The sequence below is a fragment of the Prunus dulcis genome, chromosome 7 (assembly GCF_902201215.1).
Source record: "Prunus dulcis chromosome 7, ALMONDv2, whole genome shotgun sequence".
Taxonomy (NCBI): domain Eukaryota; kingdom Viridiplantae; phylum Streptophyta; class Magnoliopsida; order Rosales; family Rosaceae; genus Prunus; species Prunus dulcis.
In genome coordinates, this window is record NC_047656.1 from 10,562,683 (window position 1) to 10,572,553 (window position 9,871).

A 9,871-nucleotide genomic window follows, 5' to 3' on the forward strand; every position below is an offset into this window, starting at 1 on the left:
CTGTTAAGACAGGCACCTATATTAAGGGGATAAAGTCTGGAAAAACATCACCTTCTATTGTGCCACAGACGAGTGGCCCTAGGTCCAGTGCTGATGTATCTGCAAGTAGAGTGTGTGCAGTTGGAAAATCCATTAAACATGAATCTGCGGCTGGAGTGGACAGTGAATCGCCGAATAGATTTTTAAACATTTCAGATTCCGACTCTGAGGATATTGCAAGCTTTGAACCCCCAAGGACCACTTCAAATAACGTTCAATTGTTTGATGGTAAATTGGCCAGGGGGAAATTAACGGGTGCTGAAACTTCTGGTGGTGAAGTTCGGTCTTCTTCTCTAAGATCGGGCAACAGCCCATTGGATGCTAATGTTTTGGAGCAGCAAGAGTCCCAACCTACCTCTCCAGTAATTTCATCTGATGAAATGTACAGTTTTGTGTTTGCTCCTGTTGAGGAAGAGATGATTGGAGAACCTTCTTACTTGGTTGCCATCATTGTTGAGTTTCTTCGCAGGTATGGCATATATTTATGAACCTTTAAATGATCGGGGCCTTGAAAGCAAAGTCATGCTGGGTATTTATTCTCTGTCATATACACTTTTAGCAAGGCTCATCATGAATTTGCACAATCTTGCCCTTGTATCTGAGCGAGAGCGTAGCATGTTAACCTAGGTTATTGTTTCAGTTAATATGTGTAACTTGCATTTGATTGTACTCCACCTGGTGTTTGATCAATTGGTTGATTGTTTCTGAAATAGGTTGATGTTGTATAACTGTTAAATGGGCTGGAAAGGCACACATCATATAAATATGTGTAAAAAGTTTTTAATGGATAATGAAGATCCTAAGAAGACTTTTTCTTTCTTTCTTCTTTTCCCCTGGCTTGAGGTAGATTTATTCTTTAACTATTACTGCTCTTTTGGCAGACTTGATTATTGGATATTGAAACCATAGTTTCATCCCTCTTGTTCTTCGTCTTCTAGCTCCTCCCAACTCTTTTTTCACTCTCTCTATATTCTCTTTTCCCTAGTGGTCGCACATCAGTTTGTCAAGTATTTTCACGAATACTTCTATTAATAATTAAAACTTGTTCAACTTCATAAGTTAAATTTACAAAAATCTAAGAATAACTTCAAAATATTATAGAAAAAAAAGATAAGAAAACATTAATGCCTTATGAACCAGGTTGATATCAAACTCTGATTTGCTGGCTTGGTTCAGCCTGATGTGCTAGCTTACCTGGACCAAAACCAGCTTTAAAAATGTCTAAAAAATATTAGTTCTCCTGTGATGGATGTGAATTTAAGTACTTCATATTTGAAAGAATTAGGGAATGATCATGGTTCTTAACTTTATTAATTTGTTATTATTTTGCAGCGCTAATTTGGAAAAGGTTGAAGTCCATCCTAATCTCTATGTTCTGACCATACAATTACTTTCACGCAGTGAGCGATATGCAGAACTTGGGCAGTTTGTCTTAAACAAGGTATCTGAACACATGCCTATTAGAAACGTGTGCTTGCAAGTTGCAACAGTGTGCTGTTTATGCTTGATCTGATATTCACGGTGAAAACTGTTTCATAACAGATTCTTGAACCTTCTAGAGAAGTAGCAATGCAACTCCTAGAGTCTGGCCGTCAGCACTCCCTGACAAGGAAGTTGGGTTTAGATATGCTGAGGCAGCTTTCTTTGCATCATGACTATGTACTGTTACTAGTGCAAGATGGATATTACCTTGAAGCATTACGCTATGCACGGAAATACAAGGTAATTCCCACCTTGGAATCCGAGGAAAGAAAGGATTTATGTATATATTTTCACTCTAATTGCCGTACATTTTCTGTTGGTTTTGCATTTCACTTTATTTTTGCTGGCTGTTGCTGTGTTTTCTGTCCACTCCCTAGCTCAGCCTCATGCTGCGGAGACTGCCAAACCTATTATGCTGTGTTTAGTGATTGATGCCACAAAGTTTCCCCTATTTGGACCAGTAGAAAGCTCTTTCAATGTTTTTCTAATGCTTTAGGATGTGTTTATCTATTTAGCAATTCTTTGATGAAATTCATTCTGTGCCAAATTCTTTTCCTGACGATATTATGTTGAAGGAAAAGGTATTAATTTTCTCACACTATTTCAGCATGCCTAACACTATTTGTAAAAATTTCAGGTCAGTACCGTACGAGCTTCATTGTTTCTCGAGTCAGCATTTACCTCCAATGACTTGCAACATTTAGCTGCCGTCCTTAGATTCTTTTCGGATTTCATTCCTGGATTCAGAGACACATCAGATCACGACACTTACTACCGCATTCTCAACGAGAGAAACTCATCCATTGCTGCTTGAATTTCCTCATAGTATGCCTAGGACAACAGAATAATGCCATAATTACGAAGTGCGTTAGAGCTGTATAAGTATTCAGAACTCCTTTTGCAAGTACCACATATCAGGTATCTGGGATTTACAACCCTTAAATGGGATAAAGGATGAATATCGTGTACATTTTTTCTTCTGTGTTTTATGCCAGAAAAGAAAAAACATGTGCATGGTTTAAGTGTTCTTTTTCCTTGTTTATTCTGTGATGCATTTTCGGGTAATATACTGAATAGTTTCATTTTTTACTGGGTATGAAATAATATCCAGCTGACTGTATTGGTTTTTTCAAACACAGCTTGTTTGTGCTTGATCAAATTGTTTGATATAGTGACACTACATGAAGAATGAGTAAGAGAGCCTATATTCCCCAAGAAAATTCTAAGCCCAATCAGCAAATAAAAAAAGAAAAGACAATTTTCCCCTAAAAAACAACTCACACTCAGCAACCACCTTATCTCTTCCCGGCCCAGCCTCGCACCGCCGCTGGCTGGCAACCACCCCAGCACCATCTCTCTCTCTCTCTCTCTCTCTCTCTCTCTCTCTCTCTCTCTCATGTGTATCAGTTTCCTCCAATAATTCATGTATTAGTTAAAATTTGTAATGGAAATATAGAGTCAGTTGTACAAATTTCTTAGGATGCCCTAGAATGCTAATAATGATGGATGGAATTGCCCAATCCAACACATTAATAACAAGGAACCCACCAGACCTTAGCTTCCTCGTGTGATTGAATTGAATTAGGTCTTAGATTAGACGTGGCAGATGAGAATATGCGAATTGAATTGGCCACAATTGTTCGTTCCTTTTTCAAGTAAACAAGTAAATCTCCTGAGAAAAAAGAAGAGAGTCCTCAAACACAAATGCTATTTATAGGTAATTAAATTACGAGGCAAGTACTTTATTTGATTCAATATGTTTGATACTTTTGTGTGTTATATATTTGGGTAGCAAAGCTTTTGTGTGAGGCAGTGGCCATCAAGGGCCCCACACAAGTTAACATTGGAAGGAAAAGTCAAGCAGGTTTATGTGTGGAGGAAGAGGTGCAAAAGAAGATAAAAACACGAGACCTAGAGCGTACATGTTTTAGGACCACTTTCAGAATTCAAAATTAATTGCCAGAAACCTAGCTCTGGTTATGATCAATTAAGCCAAGTACTATGGCCTACTAAATGCATGGAGGACTTAAAACTTCTCTCTCTCTCTCTCTCTCTCTCTCTCTCTCTCTCTCTCTCATCTACATGTGGATGTGGGGTTGCTCAGACAAGTACACCATTCAACTACTGCAAACATGAAAGAAAAGCCAAGTTGCCATGTTAAATTCCAAGAACTGGAGAGACTTCAATCAAAATTTTCTTTAAGAGTTTTATGCGGTTATTTGTATTTGTATTGGTCTTGGCGGTTGACGACCTTTATACCTGAATTATGAATGCAATCTATTATTTTATTTTATTTTTTTAAAATGAAATTCTGATCAGCAAACAGTTTGGAAGATTCAGAAAAAGAAAATTGATGAGATGAAAAATGTGGCATTGCCCAACTACATATTACAATGGATGTCTAGTTTCATTAATTACTGACTTCACTTTCTTACACATTTTCTTTTCCTTTTGCTTGAACTTCTTAATTTATAACGAAAATAAATGGGAAAAGATGGTTGAAAATGTTCTCTTATGTCAACATCTTAATTTAAAGATGTGGGCCAATTTTCCGGTGATTGAAGTAAATGGGGGGAACATTAATCATGTGATCCTCGTTAACTTACAACTACCAAATTCAGATTTCCATGGCTGTGACAAATTAATGTCAAACTCAAACAAGGTAGAAAATTTTGAAATTAAATAACCTCTCTCTCTCTCTCTCTCTCTCTCTCTCTCTCTCCCCTTTATTATGAATGTATTGAGAGAACCAAACATGTGTAATTATGAATTGTTGTACATGTAATTAAGAGATGCGAACTTTTTAACTTTGTACTTCATTTACTCTTAACAGCTTAGGTGATTAAAAGTCGTGTGGCGTGGACTTATTGCTCCGAATTCTTTTAAGGTATGTGTGTTCAATTCAGTTTCATGCCAAGTACAAGTCAATATACTCTAACTTGATATGTATAAACAATACGCCGGCTGTTATACATGTCACGTGTAGGTATTAGGTTCGCCTCACATAAGTGAGAGTTTGATACCGATTTGTGGTGAGTTTGTAATAGCGTGACTTTGTTGTAGATGAGTAATTAATCCTTTTGTTAAAGTGAAAATCCACTCATCCACACGCTAAATCAAGAAAAGAAAAAAAATATGATTAAAAAGTAAACAAATTATGTACGTACAATATTAGTTAAACATGTTTATCATGCCATAATCAGACATTTGCGTTAGAAAAATAAGTCGCGTTATTTTTGCTATCGTGTTAAATATATAACAGTCAAATATTAGTCTCTAGTTAAAAAATAGTCAATTTTAATTTAATAATTTCATATTCAAATTATATTCTTTTCCATATCATTTTGTTTTGAAAATGGTCAATCCTAATTGAATTGAGACCTTATCATCCACGTTCTAATTATTTTTTCAAAATAATGGCAAGGAACATCTACTTCTATCCTATTACAATAAGGCACAGATTTATTCATTTACAAGGAAATTTATTAGATAAGCAATTTTAATTTTAATTTTTTTTATATTTTACAAATTCTAACTACTCTAATGTATGAGGAGAAGGATCAAACTGGTGTAAAGCAACAAACATATTATCTTGACCTACTGACTTAATCCACATTTGCGCCAAACAAAATTTTCATATATTGAGAAATATATATGTGTGAATTCAATTTACATGAAATTTCACAACATCGGTTAACCCTCATTAATTAGACAGGGAGCAGATGTAGGGTTCCGGAAAAATTTACCCTCCAAAACTCAGAAATTTCTCTTATCCAACACAACTAGCAGCTAGAGCATCTCAAGAGGTTGAGAAAGCATACTTGGATCGACAGAAATGGTGGGCGGAAGTGAGAGAACGAGCTCCCAAAAAATTTCAGAAAAATTGTTGGAACCGGCCTGTTTCGTGGCTGTTTCCGACTACTGCAGTGGCGGATTGAGGCTAAGAGGGGCAGGGCTGATAGAGGAAAGTGAGGTGGTTCGTTTGGGACTGGTCTTGCCTGAAACGGTGGCCCGAGTTGGGAGAAATCGCTGTCTGAAGTTGGCTGGTCGTGGTGGTCGCAAGAGAGAAGAAAATCTGAGTTTTTAAAACTGAACATCGAAATATTTACGGTTATGCAAACTTCTTCGTTACAACTCCGATTTGAGCCCACTACGTGTCTACGGACTCATCTCGATGTGCTCTACGCAACGATACAACTGAAATTCCCAAATTATTTCCCGAACAAAAAGTTCACTTTAAACTATTAAAATATTATCGGGGTAAAATTGTCTTTTATTTTAATAAATTAATAACTAAATATTAATTTAAGTTCGGGTTATTACATGCGCCAAACAAAATTTTCATATATTGAGAAATATATAAGTGAATTTAGTTTACGTGTTTTCACAACAACAATTTAACCCTCATTAATTAGACAAAAAGCAGATGTAAGGTTCCAATTCACAAAGTTAATTCCTCACAATAATATCTGTGCTCGAGCCTACGGAATCATAGCCAAAAACAACATGACATATCAATTTATAAATCAAAAGGGAAAGGGACCAAGGATATCACAAAATTAAAAGATGCCCCCACATTGTTAATGCAACATCTGAAAAAGATGCCCTTTTGTGGTCCAAACCCCTCCTAAGTCTCAGACAACAATGATATCATACCCATCAAGCTTTTAATTCAAGGAGTTCAAACATCCATCCTTATAATGACAGTTAAGGGTCTTACAAGTAGAGAAAAAAAAAATAAAGCCCACCATCATCCATCATGGTCATAGACTTAGTCTCATATGTGCATGTTATATATTTGTTTGATATATGGTCCTGCCCCAATTGGCTTGCCTTTTTTTGTTTGTGAGTATTATTGCATTTCACTTTCGGGCTGTTTTTATAGGAAGCACTTCTATTTATAAGAACGTCAATTTTTTTTTAAATTCAAATGCTTTCATACTTGGAAGTACTTCATTATGACCCATAAGCACTTTTAAATTTCTCTGCTAAATATAGTTCGAAGCGTTTTTTATTGTTAAATACACTTTCAACCATTTCAGAAGCCCACCGTAGTAGAGAAATTGAAATGCATATGGTGGGGCTCATCTGCTTTCATGTTTTCATCCCCAACTTGCATTGGATTTCTTGCATTGCCATTACTTCTGCATGCCAAATTAAATATCTCTTTCCAAACATTAAATTTGGTTTTGTAACTTAGAATGTGGAAGTCACATGTGATCCAAGGGCAAATAGGAATGTCTGCTAGTCTTTGCCTTCTTCATATATTTCATCATCATCCCAAGCTCGAATCCTCTGCACTCAACCTCAGGAATTTTGGATTATAAACTAATAGGCACGCGACACGCGGCCGGGGACATGCATATCTAACACCCACAAGCATAAGCATTCAATACGTACAGTACAGCTACAATAAGTTTACGTATTTACCCAAACCTGTGCTTTGTCTGAGGACCCAGGTAGTACTTACTGGGGTTAAAGTTAAAATAGTTTACCGAAAAAAGTTTTGATTTGATCTACTTGTATTTCTCCAACTGTATCTTATATAGCTAGCTCTAGTACAAGTGTACCCTCAAGGAAGCTTTCACTTCTTACAAACAGTGGTGGAAATTGAAATTAATTATGCTTCCTGGCCAAGTCTTCTCCAGAAATGAATTTCATTACACATGTTTGGTGTACTTGGGCTGTACTATTACTTAGGGTTAAGTATACTCATTAATTTTATATCCTTGTATGTTATTCGATTTGCCAATTTAATTCCGTATATATTTTTAATCTATCCAATTTAGTCATTGAGTGTGTCTATATTAGCTAATGCAGGACATTTCGTCTGCAATTTAATATTATGATCTGAATAGTTTATTTTTTATATTCTTCTCGTCGATCATTATTATATGTGATTCTAAAATTAATTAGTTTTCAATTTAAGTCGCCAATAAAACGTCATGCATATAGCTTTCAGACAGTAACCAGTATCTAATTTATCTATTTATTTAGTTTTTGAAATGTTCTTAATGTCGGCAAAATTCCTAAAGCTGCATATTCTGAAATACGAAACACATGAACATGTATATATATGGACACCTGAATACTTAATCTGAATTGACATCTAATAGAACATTGAACAACACCCACACAAATGAATAAATTTTTTGTAAAATGGAAGCATCAAATTTCAACAACAAATAATGACAAAAGTATATAAACATAATACGTATTCGAATGTCGCATCCAAACAAAGCCTTGGTTAAAGGGACACATGACCAGCTTTAAGTATCTATCCATTTGGTCCATACATGGCAACACAAATGTTGCAGAAGGATGGATGGCGTTATTTGTGAAAGAGCAAAGTTGGGAGGCCCAAGACATATGAGTTCTCAGGCAATGTCACATTCCAGCCACCTAATGGGAAAGAGAGATAAGGAACAACAAGATAGTGACCCTTCCATTCTCTAGCTTCCTTTCCTTCCTTGTGCCACAACAGACAATTCAACAACGCAGCTGCTAGAGAGAGAGAGAGAGAGAGAGAGAGAGAGAGAGAGAGAGAGAGAGAGAGTATATATATCAATTATAATATGAAGACACCAAGCCTATAGCCAATAGAAGCCAGTATCGTTATTTACTTAAAGAGATTTAGGGTTTCTCATGATGGTGACCCATTTGTTGGTGGGCAATAATCAGATTTGGACTCATTTTTGTGGTCACATGTTGTATGCCTCTAAGAGTGGCCGTTGAAAAAAATTGATGTAAGGAGCCATTGATGGACACTGGCGGACCTACAGAAGCGCAAATAATCATTGATTAGACCGAATGATCATTGATGAGTTTTTCAAATTTAAAATATTTTTAGAAACTCTTATAGAAATTGTATGGTACATATTCAATCAAGATTAACCATATATTTGACTATACCATAGAACTTCGATCGTGTCTTTCAATAGTTATGAATTGACTAGAGTTCTACTTGGATTTAGAAGTGTAACTAATTTTCATCCAACTTTAGATTGACTATAAGCCCATCATTTCAGGTCAAAAATCGAGCTGGTTGTAGAGGGTTTCGGTAAATGCATTCATATCAAATAAAGATGTACACGTCTCCTTTAGAGTTATGAGACGTCGCATGCGACGTTGCCACATCAAGAGGCAAAGGAAAAGGGCAATAGGCTTGGGTTCGCATCAGATATGAATTATCTACTTTATAAGGGGCATGATATAAGTGGTGCAGTTGCATTTAACCCACATGGTCCCCCTCCCAAAGTCCTCCATGACCATGACTTTAATGGCAAAGAAGAAGCTTATGCCAATGAAGGGTTGCTGTTATTGTTGTTATTAGGGTTGGAGAAGATGTGGGTTTCTAGCGGCATGTTGAGTTGGTGGTGGTCCACCTTGAGATTGGTGCTAATAATATCCATAAAAAATCAAAGAGCTTGATACTTCCATTGGAATTACAAGATATCGAAACCCAAAAAGTTGTGTATATATGTGAGACCAAGAGAGAGAATTATATAGGCGTCCATCTCAAGCTTCCCATCATATTTATGGAGAAGTTAACATGGTAGCTAATGGCTTAGCTCATTTGCATTTGGTTTGGGAATTTTTCTTTTTTGTTTACCATAAAGTTATGTTTGATATGCATGTATGGTTATAAGATTCTTCGTGGATGTTCGTTCTAAACTTTTTATTTTTTCAGAAAGAAAAAGTGTGTGACCAAGAGAGAGAAGAGGGGTAGGGTATAGGGAGATAGTGATTTGTAGTGGGATGGCAAAGAAAGGTAGAATTATGAAAGAAGAGAGAGGGAGTTGAGTTGGGGATGGAAACTAATAATTGCAAAGCGAGTGAAGAGCATGCTGCCATGCACGAGTGAAGCAGAGACTGGGTTTTTGGCAGAGAGAGAAGCCAGAGAGACTGGCGAAAATTATATCATTGAATTACTATATCTGATTAAACTCATGAAAATCCGCAGTCACAGGCTTTTGATCAGAACCCTTAAAACCCTCTACAACAACATTGACTTAAGCTGAGCCTCTGCGTGTGAATGAATCTCAGACACACACACATGCACAAGAAACAAGTACGTATCTGGTGTAAAGAGGGGACATTAATTTTGAGCTAACGAATGGTTAATGGGGGGGTAAAAGAAAGGTAGTACAAGAAAACAAAAAAAGAAAAGAAAATATGGGAGGTAGTAATTTCCAATCTTTAAATAAAGCTAGCAAAAGAAAAAAGTGTGTTGAAACATCAAACATGGATTTCTAAATCTCGAAGTCAAATGCCGGGAACCCAGACGCCAACCTTGACCTCTAAACCTCTTACCTGAGTTTGCTTAACCTAGACACAGATCCTGAGCACC

General features: G+C 36.4%; 1 protein-coding gene across 4 annotated transcripts in view; it reads left to right on the forward strand.

Moving 5' to 3' along the window:
• Nucleotides 1-5,682, forward strand: part of LOC117634151 (regulator of MON1-CCZ1 complex) — a 25,514-nt gene extending 19,832 nt beyond the window's left edge. The window contains exons 13-18 of one of the 4 annotated variants that reach the window (XR_004586737.1): nucleotides 13-508; nucleotides 1,372-1,480; nucleotides 1,582-1,761; nucleotides 2,159-2,439; nucleotides 4,355-4,408; nucleotides 5,237-5,682. Coding sequence is in view for 2 of the 4 variants with exons in the window: in XM_034368091.1 (XP_034223982.1) it covers nucleotides 13-508; nucleotides 1,372-1,480; nucleotides 1,582-1,761; nucleotides 2,159-2,335 (962 nt within the window). In the remaining 2 variants the exon portion in view is untranslated. Of the gene's footprint in view, nucleotides 1-12; nucleotides 509-1,371; nucleotides 1,481-1,581; nucleotides 1,762-2,158; nucleotides 2,637-4,354; nucleotides 4,669-5,236 lie in introns of those variants that run through there. The other 3 variants (XR_004586736.1, XM_034368091.1, XM_034368092.1) reach the window with 3 other exon arrangements.
• The last annotated feature ends 4,189 nt before the right edge of the window (nucleotides 5,683-9,871 follow it).